Here is an 18984-nt window from a genome sequence, read left to right as displayed (position 1 = left end):
AGAGCGAGGCCAGCTATATCCAAGATGCATAAGCCAACCATTCTTCAGTTATCAATCTGCACAAACAGCAGTATAACAGAGGCACCACTCTACTGAACTGAACTCAAAGCGATATTTGATGCAATGATGCATGAACAGTTCCAGAAAATTCCAGAGAGGGGCCAGGGAGGGGGACCAGGGCCGGGATCAAAAACAACAAAAGTCAAGGAGTGACATCACAGGACAGCAGGTAAGTGATTAGTTAGAGGGTGTTACTGTTATTTTTCTCTCTAAACCAAGGCATTGTTTAAACAGAGCTGGGAAACTAAAATGGGGTAGGTGAACGGTGAGTAAATTAACGATGAGTATTTTAAGTCCAGTTTATTTCTGTTAAGTTCCGTTAGTGATCTGAAGTTGAGTTAGTAATAGCAGGGCACCTCAGTCCTGTCAAATGCACATCTTGTGCCATAAGAGAACTCCAGGATGCTTCCTGTGTCCTGGACAACCACAGGTGCAGGAAGGGTCATCAGCTGGAGGAGCTCGAGCTCTGGGTTTCGGAGCTTAAGCAGCAGCTGGTGTCACGGCAGTGTATCCGCGAGGCTGAGAGCCATGTGGATAGTATGTTTCAGGAGGTGGTCACCCCATAGCTGAAGAGAGTGCAGGCAGAGAGGGACTGGGTGACCGCCAGACAGACAAGGAGGAACAGGCAGGTAGTGCAGGAGTCCCGAGTGCATCTCACTCTCTAACTGGTATGGTGAGGGCGATGGTTCCTCTGGGGAATACAGCAAAAGCCAAGTCCACTGCACCACAGGGGGCTCAGCTGTACGGCTGGAGGTGGGGGGGGGGGGAAAAGAGAGAAAAAAGAGAAGATCATCTGGAAAGTAATAGGGGATTCAATAGATTGGGGAACAGACAGGCGTTTCTGCAGCCGCAGACATGATTCCAGGATGATACGTCGCCTACCTGGTCAAGGATATCACTGATCGGTTGTAAAACATTCTGAAGGGGCAGCCTGAACAGCCAGAGGTCGTGGTCCATATCAGTACCAACGACATAGGTAGAAAGAGGGATGAGGTCCTACAGCAGATTTTAGACAGCTAGGAAAGAGATTAATAAGCAGGACCTCAAAAAGGTAGTAATCTCCGGATTACTCCCGGTGCCACGCCCTAGTGAGTATAGAAATAGGAGGATAGAGCAGATGAATGGGTAGCTGGAGAGATGGTGCAGGAGGGAGGGCTTTAGATTCCTGGGGCATTGGGATCGGTTCTAGGGGAGGTGGGACCTGTAGAGGCCCGGTTGCACTTCAACAGAGCTCGCGGGGTGGCTCAGTAATGCAGTGGGGGAGGGTTTAAACTAATTCGGCAGGGGGATGGGCACCAGAATGTAGCATTGGAAAGGAGAAACAAGGATTGGGAGAGACAGATAGCGTGAGAGTAAGAAATAGTATGGTATTAGGTGGGATCAGACTAAGAGAATACAAGAAGGTTTAAGATATGTTTACACACATGCCCTGTAAACCTACGAAGCATAGTAAACAAGGTTGATGAGCTGCAGACACAAACAGCCACATGGGAACATGATGTTGATGTGATAACAGAGACCTGGCTCAAAAGAGGGCAGAATTTGGTACTAAGTAATCCTGGATACAAGGTATTCGGGAAAGATAGGGAAGGAGGGTTTTTTTTTTTGGGGGGGGGCGGTGGAGGGAGGAGGAGTGGCAGTATTGATTAAGGAGAATATTGCAGTGCTGGAGAGAGAGGATGTCCTGGAGGTGGCAAGGACAGAATCTATTTGGTTAGAGTTAGGAAAAAAGAGCTGCCATTATACTACTGGGTGTATTCTATAGGCCACCAATTAGTGGGAAGGATATAGCGGAGCAAATTTGCAAAGAAATTACAGAGGTGCAAGAACCATACAGTAGTGATAATGGGGGACTTCAATTATCCTAATATAGACTGAGGTAATAATAGTGTAAAGGGCAGAGAGGGGGAAGAATTTCTAAACTGTGTTCAGGAGAACTTCCTTGATCAGTATGTTTCCAGCCCAACGTAGAAGGAAGCTTTGCTGGATCTGGTTCTGGAGAATGAGGAGGGTCAAGTGTCAATAGGGGAACATTTAGGGAATAGCGTATCATAAGGTTTAGATTAGCTATGAAAAAGGACACTGAGCAATCTGGAGTAAAATATACTTAATTGGAGCAGGGCCAATTTCAGTGGGTAGAGATCGGATCTGGCCTGGGTAAATTGGAACCAAAGATTAGCAGGCGAAACTGTAGTCGAACAATGGGCGGCCTTTAAAGAGGAGATGGTTCACGTAAAGTCTAGGTACATTCCCATGATGGGGAAAGGTAGGGCAACCAAAGCCAGAGCTCCCTGGATGACGAAAGAGATAGAGTGTAAGGTGAAGCAGAAAAAAGGGGAGTATGACAGATGTCAGGTTGATAATACAGGCGAGAACCAGGCTGAATATAGAAAGTTTAGAGGGGAAGTGAAAAATGAAATTAGGGGCAAAGAGTATGAAAATAGACTGGCAGCAAACATAAAAGGGAATCCAAAAGTCTTCTATAGGCATATAAATAGAAAACAGGTAGTAAGAGGAGGGGTGGGGCCAGTTAAGGACCAAAAAGGAGATCTACTCATGGAGGCAGAGGTACTAAATGATTACTTTGCATCTGTCTTTATCAAGGAAGAAGATGCTGCCAAAGTCACAGTAAAAGAGGAGGTTGTTGAGATACTGGATGGGCTCAAAATTGATGAAGAGGTGGTACTAGAAAGTCTAGCTGTACTTAAAGTAGATAAGTCACCAGGTCCAGAAGGGATACATCCGAGGTTGCTGAGGGAAGTAAGCATGGAAATTGCAGAGGTGCTGGTCATAATCTTCCAATCATCCTTAGATACAGGGGATGGTCCCAGAGGACTGGAGAATGTTACACGCTTGTTCAAAAAAGGATGTAAGGATAAACCCAGCAACTACAGGCCAGTCAGTTTAACCTCGGTGGTGGGAAAGCTTTTAGAAACGATAATCCGGGACAAAATTAACAATCACTTGGACAAGTGTTGATTAATTAAGGAAAGCCAGCTCGATTTGTTAAAGGCAAATCGTGTTTAACAATTTGATTGAGTTGTTTGATGAGGTAACAGAGAGGATAGATGAGGGCAATGCAGTTGATGTGGTGTATATGGACTTCCAAAAGGCGTTTGATAAAGTGCCACATAATAGACTCATCAGCAAAGATGAAGCCCATAGAATAAAAGGGGCAGTGGCACTATGGATACGAAATTGACTAAGTGACAGGAAACAGTAGTGGTGAACGGTTGTTTTTCGGACTGGAGGAAGGCATACAGTGGTGTTTGCCAGGGGTCGGCACTACTGCTTTTCTTGATATATATTAATGACTTGGACTTGGGTGTACAGGGCACAATTTCAAAATCTGTAGATGACACAAAACTTGTAAGTGCAGTAAACAATGAGGAGGATAGTGATGGACTCAAGAGGACATAGACAGGCTGTTGGAATGGGCGGACACATGGCAGATGAAATTTAATGCAGAGAAGTGTGAAGTGATACATTTTGGTAGTAAGAACGAGGAGAGGCAATATAAACTAAAGGGTACAATTCTAAAGGGGGTGCAGAAACAGAGAGACTTGGGGGTATGTGTGCACAGGTCGTTGAAGGTGGCAGGGCAGGTTGAGAAAACGATTAAAAAAGCATATGGGATCCTGGGCTCTATAAATAGAGGCATAGAGTACAAAAGCAAGGAGGTTATGATGAACCTTTATAAAACAATGGTTCGGCCACAATTGGAGTATTGTATCCAGTTCTGGGCACCGCACTTTAGAAAGGATGTGAAGGCCTTAGAGAGAGTGCAGAAACGATTTACTAGAATGATTCCAGGGATGAGAGACTTCAATTACCTGGATAGGCTGGAGAAGTTGGGGTGTTCTCCTTAGAGGAGAGAAGGTTGAGATGAGATTTAATAGAGATGTTCAAAATCATGAAGGGTCTAGACAGAGTAGAGAGAGAAACTGTTCCAATTGGCAGAAGGGTCGAGAATCAGAGGACACAGATTTAAGGTGAGTGGCAAAAGAACCAAAGGCGACATGAGGAAAAACTTGCAGTGAGTGGTTATGATCTGGAATGTACTGCCTGAAAGGTTGGTGGAGGCAGAATCAATCGTTGCTTTCAAAAGGGAATTGGGTAAGTACTTGAAGGGAAAAAATTTGCAGGGCTACGGGGATAGAGCTGGGGAGTGGGACTAGCTGGATTGCTCTTGCAGGGAGCTCGACAGGCCGAATGGCCTCCTTCTGTGCTGTAACCATTCTATATCATCATGTTGTCCTCTCCAGAATGGGCTATAACTTACAGTCTGTTAAGTCTGGCAAATACTCCTACTCCAAAAAGGAAGGGAACATAAACTTCCTTTCCATTAGATAGAACTGAAAACAAACTCAATTGTCTGGCCTCTGCTATTACAAAAAAAGACATCGCTGTAGGGTTTCCCAGAATTAGATCTGGAACCTGATCTGATGAATCTTAGACCCCTAAAAGACCCCAAAATATCTGGAATATACAGCTTACCATATAGCCATGGGTAGTACTGAAACATGTAGACCAGCAGGTTGCCCATAACCCATCTATTCAATGTCTTCAAGGGCACTGTATGAGATGACTGAAGCACATTTGATGCTTCTTTGTATGGTGCTGATGGACTTCTCTGGCTATTTGCTTCACACAGCTTCTTGCACAACAGGCTAATGAGCGTGATATAGTGGTAGACGGCAACATTCTAACTCAAACAGTACAATGCACTGAATCAAACTCCCGTGCTATAAATATGAGTCCATGCCATTTGTGGCCCACAGGGAATACTGTTAAGCATTAAAAATAGCCGGCTGTTATGCATAAAAGTTGCAAGCAGTGGGTTCCGAGCCCACAAAAATATTTCTCCACTGCGTCATTCATGGGGAGTACTGTTAGTATAGTTGATGTAAAAACCCATCAAAACTGCTTTCTTCTTCAAAATGAATAAAGTCAGGCCTTTCCGATGGTTCCTGAATTCTGTTCAGTCTGAAGAGCTCCGTGAACATTCATTGTATGTACTTCAAATGCACATCCCAACTGAGGGAGGCAAGAGGTTTTTTTATTTTAAAAAAATTCCAAGATACTAGATAGTTAACTGTTAAATCTGTAAGGACAGAAAGCAAAAGACCCAGATTTTAAAGCATAATGGAGACAGCAACATTGAAACTGTCTCTAGGCCTTCTGAACGGGAAGTATATTGTAACAACTAGCACGTTTTTTTTTGAGAGGAGGCAGCAAAGAAACCAACTTTATGTAAGGCAGTTTGACACTAAAATAGTAATCTTGGAGTTAAAGGTGGGTGAACTAGAAAGAATGAGGGAAAACCATATTTATAAAGTAAGTAATGTGACATTCTTCCCAATTTATCCTTCACGTACAAATTGAATTATGCCAAACCAGAACAGAAAACTGAGGTGGGAGCCTGTTGAGGCCACTTTGAAATACAGAAGCTCCAAAGCCCCAGTCATCCTGAGCTGTGAGATCAGTACTTCATGAGGACACATCAATCATGGTGAAAAGAGAAAGTCACTGCACATTAGCCCAGAAGGTAGCCACAACACAAGTAGAAGCCAGCTCAGAATACAGAAGCATCATTTCCTGCTGATTCTTAATCAGAGCAGCAAGAAAATGAAACATTTCTTGGCTACCTTCTGGGCTAATGTGCAGTGACTTTCTCTTTTCACCATGATTGATGTGTCCTCATGAAGTACTGATCTCACAGCTCAGGATGACTGGGGCTTTGGAGCTTCTGTATTTCAAAGTGGCCTCAACAGGCTCCCACCTCAGTTTTCCGTTCTGGTTTGGCATAATTCAATTTGTACGTGAAGGATAAATTGGGAAGAATGTCACATTACTTACTTTATAAATATGGTTTTCCTCATTCTTTCTAGTTCACCCACCTTTAACTCCAAGATTACTATTTTAGTGTCAAACTGCCTTATATAAAGTTGGTTTCTTTGCTGCCTCCTCAAAAAAATGTGCTAGTTGTTAGAACATACTTCCCGTTCAGAAGGCCTAGAGACAGTTTCAATGTTGCTGTCTCCTAAATTAGCAAATGTTCCTACTTCTATCGATATAAAATGGTACAGCTCTGAAGGAAAAAGAGAGGAAAAATAACATTTTAGCAAATGGAGTTCCGACACAGTATCACATCATTCCTTCAACTGAGGCAACAGCTCCTGACTGCACAGGATCCCAACAATTCAGAGAACCAAATGCTCTTCAGCAATTCAATATTATTGTTAGGACTCTATGAATGGTTCTAGATACCAGAGGAAATGATAACAAACCATTAGATTACAGTATCCCATTAGATTATAGTTTCCAGGATATTAGGAAACTCAATTTTTTTATCTCCTGCAGAATGTTGTGGCTTTTTGTTATAAAAAGTTGCTATCAGGTCTGAATAATCCCATTTGAAGATGAATTATTATGAGATAACTTAAAGGATCCCACACACACTGGCTTTATGCTCCATGTTCCTTTGCAAAAAACAATCTTGGGTACAAAACACATTGTCCCAGAATTTGTTGAAAAAAATAACGGCGTGTGACTGACGCATGCAGTTATTAATGTGCAAATTGGTCAGCAACTTTTGGCGAGGAAGAGCGATCTGCCACAGGATGAAAGTGTCACGAAAACGGCATCTCACGCTTAATCTCCCCGTGATTTTCATGAAGTTGCTACATTTGCACATTAATTGGCCATTAAATTTGCCACAGAAGTCAAGTCCAGTAATTAACATAAGTACTTTAATGATGTGATAATTATTAATGACAGCCAATCAACCTCTCTTGCCCAGGTGAATAATTAAAAGTGTGGCATCTCATTCCTTCAGGTTGTGAATTGTTGTTGATTTTTTTAAAATGTCAAATTTTACATTCTTACTTATACTTTGTCTCTTATCTCTCTCAATCCAATCTTTCTTTCCCGCTCTTTACTTCTCTTTCTGAACCTGATTTGACATTGAATTTACCCATTCTAATTCACTCCTTCTCAGTTCTTCCTCTGCTTATTTCTCAATCCTTTAATCTTATTGGTTAAGGAGGTACATTGTTTGTCCCATTGTTCACCAAGGTCTCAGGTGCCTTGTTTCCCTCACTGCACTGTTATCAGCTCACATCTTGAGCAACTTCGTGGGCAAAAATTTTAAAACCTAAATGTGCACGAACAAGTCTAACAGGGCACGTCGCGAGATGCCTCGCTCCAGCGAAATCTGGACCGTTGAAATCTTCCAATCTACAGAATCAAAAAAAGGGTAAAATCCCAAACTTTCCTCGTTAAATTGATTTTAATTCATAGCCTGAAAAATCAAACATATCTGTAATCATAAGGCAAAGCATCCTTTAGTAAGAGTAATTTAAGCGTCCTGAGAGTTATGCCGATTAACTTTGGGCATGAGAGTGTGACTTTGCTCAGTGATCTCCCTCACCCAATCATGCAGCTTCGTCACTGTGGATTGCTTTCAGGCTTTATGAGGCTTTTCTTAAAACTTTCCAGTATTACCTTCAACCAGTTCTTTTTTTAAAAAAAATCCCTAAATGCAAGATCTGCAACAGCTTTGTGCAAATACAGACAACGGCCTGATAAGGACATAATAATACATAGGCAAAGTGTTAGGTTGGATACCATTTTGTTGAAGGGATCACCCTCTGAATAAACTATCTGAACATGTAGCGAGTATAGATTAACTGCAATCTTTTAAAAGGGAATGTGACAGGGTCCTCAGTGAAGAGGACATTTCTAGTACAGGGCAACTTACTAGTTAGCTGAGATTGTGAGGAGTCATCGACTACCAGTGTCTCTTGGAACTTTGCTTGATTGCTTTAAGGAGTCAGAGAGGAATTACCCAGTTTTTCCTGACTTGACAGCTGGATTTTTGGCTCTGCGTAGTTGCACCATGTCTGGATGGGGTGGGCTTAATGGCCTTTTGCTGCCCTTCTTTTTGTATGTTTGTAAAGGAAGAGCCCAAGCAGATTTTCCAATTTTGACAAACTACTGATATGTACATGAAGAGAGAACATATTCCTCAGCTAGCGTACTAAATAAAAGTATGTTATGGGAATATTAGCCAAGTGAAAATAATGGGTATCCATGAATCCAGTATTAACAGCTTGCAAACTGGCGAGAAGCCAGCAGGATCCCTAATAAATAATCCTACTACTGGCCAAAAACCATCACAAAAGAGATTGTGAAATATAGGCGAGGAAGGAAAAGGATTGTAAATGGAAAACAAGCATACGTTGTTCAGTTTTCTCATGTCCTGCAATACATTTCACACTAGTCAAACAGAAATACCTATTCATTACACTGTAAACAATCTTAAAGCAACACAATAGCTCACAGTGTTTAAGTGAGAACCCTGACCACTGGATTTTTTCAGTTAAGGGAGCAAGGATCTCAACCAGGACTGTGGAAAAATCTCAGTGTTGTTAGGCTTATTTAGTGCACTGGTACCAATATTTTCCATATAAGAAAGAGTTAACCTACACACAAGGTGCAATGCTCTCAATTCCACTGCTCTCGGTATTAGGGTTAAGGTTAGTGCTGAACCTGCACACACACAAATGTTTGAATGTAGTAGGATAAGTTGAGAAGGCTGTTTAAAAAGCATATGGGATCCTGGGCTTTATTTAGAGGCATAGAATTCAAAAGCAAGGAAGTTATGCTAAACCACAGATTAGGCCTCAGCTGGAGTGTTGTGTTCATTTCTGGGCACCATACTGTAGGACGGATGTCAAGGCCCCTTAGAGAGGGTGCAGAAGAGATTTACTAGAATGGTACCAGGGATGAGGGACTTCAGTTACGTGGAGAGATTGGAGAAGCTGGGGTTGTTCTCCTTAGAACAGAGAAGGTTAAGGGGAGACTTGATAGAGGTGCTCAAAATCATGAACGGTTTTGATAGAGAAAATAAGGAGAAACTGTTTCCAGTGGCAGAACGGTCGATAACCAGAGGACACAGATTTAAGGTGATCGGCAAAAGAGCCAGAAAAGGAAACATTTTTTAATGTAGCGAGTTGTAATGATCTGGAATGCACGACCTGAAAGGTTGGTGGAAGCAGTTTCCATAGTAACTTCCAAAAGGGAATTAGATAAATACTTGACAGGAAAAAATTTACAGGGCTATGGGGAAAGAGCCAGGTAATGGGACTAATTGGATAGTTCTTCCAAAGAGCCGGCATAGGCACAATGGGCCAAATGGCCTCCTTCTGTGCTGTACCTATGATACTATGGTCCACAAGTTCTTCACCCTAGTGTATTACAGCTCCAATACGCACCCTGGACAGAGCCTAATTCTGGAAACAGAGGCACTGAGAGAGAACGCAGAATGGGATATTATAAGAAGCTTCAGCAGGCAAAGACATAACTACCAATGGAAATGGAAGTCATGGGTGTGATATGAAGGCATTCAAAAAGACCAGACACATGTAATTCAGGAAGGGGACTTTTGTTTTCTTTTTGTTCACCACCGCCCCCCACCACAAAAAAAATGACCTTATTTCTATTACCCCTAGAGCCCATTAAAATCTGTGAGCGTATTCCTGCTCCTAAGCCTCCACTCCTCTTGATGCAGTCACCAGGAGCCCTGCCAGTAACAATCTGACTTCATGCTTTTGGGATCAAATCCAGCTCTATGCCTTTTAACACCAGCACAACTGAATTGGCAGACCCAATCCCACATCTTATCACTCAAACTCATACACACTGCATCACAAGACTGTTGAGGAATGAAAAATAACAATACCATTAGCTACTATTTTCCTCAAAGGTAATTCCAGGATTCCAACAGTATCACATGCTGTTGGTTCATCTTCGTAAAGGGATTTAATTGAGAAAATTGTATGACAGCAATTTACAACAGCAAAGGCGTTAACTGAATTGAAAACTGGTTTAGTAATAGAAACTAGGTGACAAAGCTCAGTGGGACAAAGCTCAGTGAAAACTCACTATGTACATGTATTTATAAATTTTCCACAGATTATGGATAGTGGGATTGGACGCACCAAACTTCACTAAAATATTTGTAGCGCCTTCAGTGTTAGTAGATAGTCCACAGCTCTGGATAAGAAACAACCGCACAATGTTTGGGGGATAGGATACCTCCCCGGGTAGCAGCACACCCTTGCTCACTACACCACACTACTGTCCCAGGCGGTCATTGCAAGGTTCTCACTTGTTCCCCTCCCCCACTGCCCTAAAAACAGCAGGCAGGAATGTGAAGGTTGGCCCTGTGTAACTGCACGGGATTTTTTACCAGCTAGGGTGGGAAGAAATCACAAAACTCAGCAATATCCATTCTTCTATCCAAATATATCAGGCAGGGGAAACTCAAATGCTGACCAAGAAGAGTTGAGCAACTGGGAAGGAGGTGGTTTCTATAATCAATCAGTGCCTACTTGGGGAGTTCCCAAAATGTGCTGATCAACATAACACTGAGCAAGCAACATTGCAAATTGCTAAAATAAAGGCTGTCATCTGTTAGTACTTCAATATTTTCCACAGATTGCAGATGGTTTGAAACAGTTTATGCAAATATACCATATGTATATTGCTCATACCACAAGCATTAAGATACATTTGGATTTTATTGCACACTTCCTCAGTTGCCAGATTCATTTAGCTGTGAAGACCCAAAACTAGTTTCAACTTCTGCAATTTTCAATCTAAAAATATTTGGACAAGAAGGGATAGTGTACCATGGTTATAGAGAAAATTATTTGTGAATTTAGCCAGGGTAGCCTCAGTGCTGTGGCATGGACAAAAGTCAGACTGGAGAGACATTGAACAGGGAGTTTCAGGAGAGAGGGGTATGGAGGTTGGAATTGGGACCAAGGTTAAAAACAGATGGGTCAAAAGTGTTTTTTCTGAGTGGGGATCGTGATGATAGCAGTTTTGAAGGGGAGGGGGATGGTGCCGGAGGAAAGGGAACAGTTGACGATGTTGGCTGGTGTGTGGGCCAAGGGCTAGAAATCAGTGATGACTTCAATGGGACTTATGGAAAAGAAAATAGCACTTTAGGAAAGATATGAAGGCCTTGGAGACAGTGCACAAGAGATTTACTGGAATGATTCCAGGGATGAGGGACTTTAGTTACGTGGATAGACTGGAGAAGCTGGGGTTGTTCTCCTTGGAACAGAGAAGCTTGAGAGGAGATTTGATCGAGGTATTCAAAATCATGAAGGGTCTAGACAGAGTAGATAGAGAGAAATTGTTCCCATTGGCAAGGGGTCAAGAACCAGAGGACACAGATTTAAGGTGATTGACACGAGGAAAAACTTTTTTTTTTAAAAACACAGCGAGTGGTTAGGATCTGGAATGCACTGCCAGAGGGGGTGTGGAGGCAGATTCAATCATGGCCTTCAAAAAGGAAACTGGATAAGTACTTGAAAGGAAAAAATTTGCAGGGCTAAGGGGATAGGGCGGGGGAGTGGGACTAGCTGGATTGCTCTTGCATAGAGCTGGCATAGAGCTGGCATGAGCTCGAAGGGCCGAATGGCCTCCTTCCGTGCTGTAACCTATGATTCTAGTATGTTTTTGGTTTTTACTCCAGATATTCTACTCGGGTTCAGCATCACAGATCACTCTCACAAGCAGGCACCACATCCCCCCAAGCTCCTTTGCATGCCCAATATCTAGGTAAGTGATAGCAAGACCCGGAAATTGAACAGGCAACTTTACATCAGCTTACTGGAATGTACCATGTCGCTCTCACCTTCAGTAGCAAGGCTGAATATACATCAGACCAAGATTCAGGCTATAAACCAACAGAATTTATTCAACATGAACCAGGTAAATGCACAGTACTCAGTGTAAATCAGTTCATTTGCAGTAATTATCACAAATTTACTATAGGAACATAGGAACAGGAGTAGGCCATTCAGCCCCTCGTGCCTGCTCCGCCATTTGATAAGATCATGGCTGATCTGTGATCTAACTCCATATACCTGCCTTTGGCCCATATCCCTTAATACCTTTGGTTGCCAAAAAGCTATCTATCTCAGATTTAAATTTAGCAATTGAGCTAGTATCAATTGCCATTTGTGGAAGAGAGTTCCAAACTTCTACCACCCTTTGTGTGTAGAAATGTTTTCTAATCTCACTCCTGAAAGGTCTGGCTCTAATTTTTAGACTGTGCCCCCTACTCCTAAAATCCCCAACCAGCGGAAATAGTTTCTCTCTATCCACCCTATCTGTTCCCCTTAATATCTTATAAACTTCGATCAGATCACCCCTTAACCTTCGAAACTCCAGAGAATACAACCCCAATCGCTCCCCGTAACTTAACCCTTGAAGTCCGGGTATCATTCTAGTAAACCTGCGCTGCACTCCCTCCAAGGCCAATATGTCCTTCCGAAGGTGCGGTGCCCAGAACTGCTCACAGTACTCCAGGTGCGGTCTAACCAGGGTTTTGTACAGCTGCAGCATAACTTCTGCCCCCTTGTACTCTAGTCCTCTAGATATAAAGGCCAACATTCCATTTGCCTTCTTGATTATTTTCTGCACCTGTTCATGACACTTCAATGATCTATGTACCTGAACCCCTAAGTCCCTTTGGGCATCCACAGTTTTTAACTTTTTACCATTTAGAAAGTACCCTGTTCTATCCTTTTTTGATCCAAAGTGGATGACCACTATCCTCAATATATTGAAGATGCTTCCACTAGATCCCTGAAAACAGTTGCTCACTTATGTAGTGATATACAAGTCAAGCACAGAGTTAAACTGGTACACACCTTCTGCTGACAGTAGACTGATTACATAGGCTCAGGCAACTGCAGATAAATCCCCAACTGGAAGCTTCTGGCCACAACATTACCAGAAGAATTACAGCCAATCACTGACCCTGCCCCATCTCTCAGGCCCCAGGCATAGCCATCAATGAGAACCACCACCCCAGGATGATTGATCCTTCAATCTGATTCAAAATGAAAAGTTTGGCCATTTAAACTACATATAAAACACCCTATTATCCAACAAGAATCACCTACAGAATTACTAATTTAGATCTGCATATTCATCATGACCCATCACACAACTTGTCTTCTTAGCTGATGTATTTCAAAAGGGTTAGTCATGCTCTTATGTGAACTAAGTTATTAGTCCATGTGCTGTTACGAGCAATAAAGGAATTCAAATCAATATTGTGATATCCTACATTACAACAGTGACTACACTTCATTAGCTGTAAAGTGCTTTGGCATGTCCTGAGATCGTGAAAGCCGCTGTTTAAATACAAGTTCTTTTCTTTCTTTAATATGGACAAAATACACCTTTATTACACAGAGCTCAGGGCTGCAGTGGTTGGGATAAAGTGGTGGTCTTGAGCAGAGGAGGAGAGGAAGGGATGAGAGCAGCAGAGGCAGGAGAAAGGAGTTTGAGGAGACAGTAATGGAGAAAAGGAGCCTGGGGTTACCCTACTGAATTACTGATGGCATCCTGATTGCTAGCAGGCGTAGAGTCCGGAAGCAAGACACATTAACTATAAAAATAATTATCTATATATTAAATAACCAATGTACATTTTTGTCCAATGCTAACTTTTTTTTTTAAATAAATACTTCTGCACTTTTTTTTTTGCATTTCCTGCTTCTATTTCCAACTATTGATAATGTAGGAGCAACTGAATACTTTGTTTTGTACTTGCCAAATACTGTATTCATTTAACAGTTCTTAGGGTGACACTGTACTACAGACACATGCCTCCTTGAAAAAGCTTGGGGCTCTTTTTTCTAGAAAAGGGAAGGCTGAGGGGTGAGGTCTTTTAAGATAATGAAAGGATTTGATAGGGTAGACGTGGAGAAAATGTTTCCACTTGTGGGGAAGTTCAAAACTAGAAGTCGTAAATGTGATAGTCGCTAATAAATCCAATAGGGAATTCAGGAGAAATTTCTTTACCCAAGGAGTGGTAAGAATGTGGAATGCGCTACCATGAGTAGTTGAGGCAAGAATCATAGATGCTTTTAAGAGGAAGCTATATAAGCACACGAGGGAGAAAGTAATAGAAGAGTATGCTGATAGGGTTCGATGAAGTAGGGAGGGAGGAGGCTTGTGTTGCGTATAAAGGTTGGCCTAGACCAGTTGGGCCGAATGGGCTGTGTGTGCTGTAGGCTCGATGTAATTCAGTCAATGGAAGAAAATCTCGCCCACCTGTGCACAAGAATCAGTCTCATGGCAGTTACCAGTTCAGATTCTGTCGTCACACTTCTATTTGGGCATCCTCAGTTCATACTGGGTTGATTCAAGTCACCCATTATATTAACCACACAAACCCCTTCTAATCTTATACAAAATGCTCTCATCTTCTTTTAACCTGCTCCGAGAGCTGAAACAGACCCCAAATGTTAACTCAGTCCTCTGCCTTGTGATTTTTAGCTCCAGAAATTATTTTTTACCCTCTCCAATACCAAGATCCTTTCAACATCCAGATTATCTTATTGTAACAGAGTTACGTCTACTTCCCCATCATTTCTGAACAACTTACACCCCCATACATTGACTGCTTCTTGCATAGTCAACCATCGCCAGTTCCTCGCCTGCTCCCTGCATTAGTCCATCTACACATTCTGCAATCTTGGCACCTACTAAACTAGTCACTGCACTCTGAAGAAAGAATTGGCATTTTATATAGTGCCCTTCATGTCCCGAGGAAGCCCTTCATAGCAAATGTATTAATTTTGAAGTGGTGTTAGATCATCCTAGGATATTTTAAATGGCGGTAACATTTTGGAAATGCACTTAGAATCATAGAATGGTTACAGCACGGAAGGAGGCCAATCGGCCAGTCGAGTCAGTGTATACAAGAAACCTGCTATGCAGATAAAACAAAATCAGGTAACTATTCACAAGTAATCTCCAATTTCTTAAGCGGTAGACAAATGGTGAAAAAGGTTAGTGATATTTTTCGTTTCAACATCCTGCACGTTTTGCAAAAAATATTCTAGTTGTACTCAGGAGAACGGAGATATTCCTGATGGAAAAAATACCTGCTGCAAAGCCAAATCTTCAGCTACTAAGCAATCTGATGAAAGCAGTAGAGCTACAGAGTAAGTTTGGAAAAAGTGACCCTTTTCTGAACAGCTCTGGATTGTGGATGTAGTGAAACGACACTTCCCTTTGCCCGATAGTTTATTATCCGCAAGGCTGCGACAGAATGTACACAGAAGCTAATGTGCATTTAGAAACAATAGATCCAAGAAGAATTTTATATGTTGAAGAGAAATTGCCAGGGCTTGATAATTTATTTTTGTTACAAGACACATGGCCATGCAAGTGACTCCATTTGTTACAATACACTGTCCTCCCCCCCCCCGCTGTGAAACAGGAGTTGAATTTAGACCAGGGCTCATCTTAATATCCTAACTGTTCAGCCTCATCAAGGACTGTTAATGGAGGAAAAGCATGCAGGGGTACACAAGACTAAGCAGATTTCACGTACACTACTTTAATGAAGAATTTCCCCACTTACACCTAGCACCCGTGCAAATGATGAATTCCCTGGTGATTGATTTGTAGGAAATTTTAGCCCCTGATTTCAGGACAATTTCAGGACATGTGCAACGCATAGTTACTTACCTGGACTCTCCGTCTATTCTTTTAGGGACCTATTCCAGATAAGCAACTATTACTATGATTTATCAGCCCTACTTGTATATCATTATACCCTTACGGAAATTTAGTAATGATGCCAACTGATTCAACCTAAACACACTTGCCATTATCAGATTTCCAAGATAGCAAACTTCCACAGCATGGTTTCAGTGTGATTAAATGTGATGCATGTTTCATGTGCCAGAATTTGTACCCTTGCCAACATTTGGTTCCATTTATTTAATTTGCCAGGCTCCTATCCTTATAAAGTAAACTAGGACTCCAGTCACTACAACAAACATTAGGATAGTTCAATGGGCAGGGTGCCCTACGATCTGGAGTTTACAGACTCAAACTCAGTCTAAGTTCACTAAAGAGGGGACGGAGGAAATAGCTATTTTTAAAAAAAAGGGAGGAAGAGAAAAAAGGAAGAAATTAAATTTGCAAACAAAAATAACCTGCTAGCATGGGAAAAGTTAAACTTGAAAATGACAGTCACGGTCACTGTCAATAAAATATAACCGCCCAGGAGGAAACAGAGAGCAAAATACTCAGCTTTTCCTGTGCGTAATTCAGAAAAGGGATGTCTTATAGCCATCTAGCCTCCTTTTAAAGGAGCACACTCACCTCTGCTCATACGTTGCTTCTCCCCAGAGAGGATTCCAGGTGTGTCGATAACGGTAATGCTCTGTAGTACTTGGTTTGGGAGCTGAGCGCACATGAACCTGCAAAAGGAAAAGAACATGGCATCAGGAAGGCCCTGTACATGTACTTAGGAAAAACAAAAAGGCTGCACACTCTACCAGACGGATAGCTCCTTAAACTTTGAGAGACCAATCTATCTAAACGAAACCAAAAGCTTAAACAGAAAATTATATGAACAAGGACAGTTGCAGTACCAGTTAGTACCTAGGAAGGTTCCACATGTAACCTGCACTTGCACTACAAATGTCCTCAGCAACCAAAGGGGAATATGTTGAGAGAAATATGTCCACAATAGAACTGTCTGCAGCTAAACCAAATCATGATGTACAAGGTTACAGAAACTGCAGGACGAAGAGATTACATTACAGATACCATATAACAAGACTAATAAAACACTGCAGAGGTCTTGCTTGGCGACTTTCAATAATCAGCACCAACAGATTTTGGGAGCTTCCTGATGGATCAGTGAATAAATAACTGCCTGCACGAAGCTAAATCCAAGGTTCAATCAGTAGTCTGTACTGAATTGGGGTACCAAAATTGGCCTCAGCACCCTTGGGCTAAGGTGGGAGGGAGGGAAATCCAGGTTCCTGCTGCTGACTGCTATCCAGAAATTCCTGCTTGAAATGTAGATGCATTCACACAACAGGTTCAACAGTGATGCTCCCCACAGTCAAACAGCCTGTCAACATACGCTGCTCAGACTCATACATGAAAAATGTCCACTTGCATGAGGTACTGGAGGTCAGAAAGCATCTGTGAAACTGCATTCCAGCAAATCAGCAGTGTGAGGAGGAATGGAGGAAAGAAAATTAAAAAGAAATTAAAAGTGGAAACTTATTGACTTTAGTAGTTTGGGCTATATTATATTAAAATGTAGTGTGCTCCTAAACAATTTGCATCCCATTATGTAGGGGAGGAAGTAACCACTGCTTTTGGCCACCCAACTGTTATACTCTCCCTGCTCAAAACCAATCAGCAAGTGTGAAAGATGCTTTGACAAAAATTAAGTATTTTGCCTATTTTTGACTTGGTGGCTACTCCTTTAAATCCAATCACAAATACATCAGTTAAATTCCATGTCCCGACCCTAAATCAATGCAATGTTTTGAGGTATAGGCATTTGTCTCGAAGGTTACAGGCTTGAGAGAGAAACCAAGCAACTTAATTGAAACATAAACAATGCTGTGTGATTAGTTTAGCTATGTGCGTGACTGACTGTTCCTTTTTAAATTGTCAGTTGTGTAAATCCAGGGAGCTCCTGTTACTTAAATAGCTCTGAGACTGTAAGTTTAATTGTTCAAATCAAAACATCGGTTTGCAATTTAAGAATTAGGTCAGATCAGTGTGGTGATAAATAAGAGTCGCTGATCAGTGAAATATTACTAAAAATGTAATTTTGTACAGATTACGAATATTTATTTTTCCTTTGAAAAGCTACATAGTATCATTTCTATTGTAAATATGCACGTTATATTATTCATGCGTTTACAAATTAAGTATATTATCTTGTCAGTCAAGGTCCGATGAGGTGATGCTCCATCTTTTTCTGTAGACGGGGGAAAAGATCCCGTGCAGGCATAGGATAATTCCAATAGTTACAATAATTAAATTTGTTACCCTGTGCATGTTAGTGTAAGCTTGTGTAGATATCAGGGATAGCCAACATAAGAAACAGCGGCAGGAGGAGGCCATACGGCCCCTCAAGCCTGCACCACCATTCAATAAGATCATGGCTGATCTTCGACCTCAACTCCACTTTCCCGCTCGATCCCCATATCCCTTGATTCCCCTAGAGTCCAAAAATCTATTGATCTCAGCCTTGAATATACTCAACGACTGAGCTTCCACAGCCCTCTGGGGTAGAGCATTCCAAAGATTCACAATCCTGAGTGAAGAAATTTCTCATCTCAGTCCTAAATGGCCGACCCCTTATCCTGAGACTATGCCCCCTAGTTCACCAGCCAGGGTAAACAGCCTCTCAGCATCTACCCTGTCAAACCCCCTCAGAATCTTATGTTTCAATGAGATCACCTCTCATTCTTCTAAACGCCAGAGAGTATAGGCCCATTCTACTTAATCTCTCCTCAAAGGACAACCTCTCATCCCAGGAATCAATCTAGTGAACCTTCGTTGCAACGGCTCTAAGGCAAGTATATCCTTCCTTAGATAAGGAGACCAAAACTGTACACAGTACTCCAGGTGTGGTCTCACTAAAGCCTTGTACAATTGCTGCAAGGCTTCCTTACTCTTTGTACTCCAACCCACTTGCAATAAAGGCCAACATACAATTTGCTTTCCTAATTGCTTGCTGTACCTGAATGTTAACTTTTTGTGCTTGGTGTACAAGGACACCAAGTCTCTCTGAACACCAACATTTAATAGCTTCTCATCATTTAAAAAATATCCTGTTTTTCTATTCTTCCTACCAAGGTGAATAACCTCACATTTCCCCACATTATACTCCATCTGCCACCTTCTTGACCACTCACTTAACCTGTCTAAATCCCTTTGCAGTCTGTGCCCTCCTCACAGCTTACTTTCCCACCTAGCTTTGTATCGTCAGCAAATTTGGATACATTACACTCGGTCCCTTCATCTAAGTCATTAATATAGATTGTAAATAGATCA

The 18984-nt window shown here is 41.9% G+C and overlaps 1 protein-coding gene across 1 annotated transcript in view; it reads right to left on the bottom strand.

Annotated features, from left to right (window-relative positions):
• The window catches only part of LOC137326239 (EH domain-containing protein 4-like), a 75141-nt gene that overhangs the window by 36123 nt on the left and 20034 nt on the right, over positions 1-18984 (bottom strand). Inside the window, exon 3 of the mRNA XM_067991150.1 lies at positions 16276-16373. Coding sequence (XP_067847251.1) covers positions 16276-16373 — 98 coding nt within the window. The remainder of the gene's footprint in view (positions 1-16275; positions 16374-18984) is intronic.

Source organism: Heptranchias perlo, chromosome 10 (genome assembly GCF_035084215.1).
Source record: "Heptranchias perlo isolate sHepPer1 chromosome 10, sHepPer1.hap1, whole genome shotgun sequence".
NCBI classification, from domain to species: Eukaryota; Metazoa; Chordata; class Chondrichthyes; order Hexanchiformes; family Hexanchidae; genus Heptranchias; species Heptranchias perlo.
This window is presented reverse-complemented; position numbering and strand designations above follow the sequence as displayed.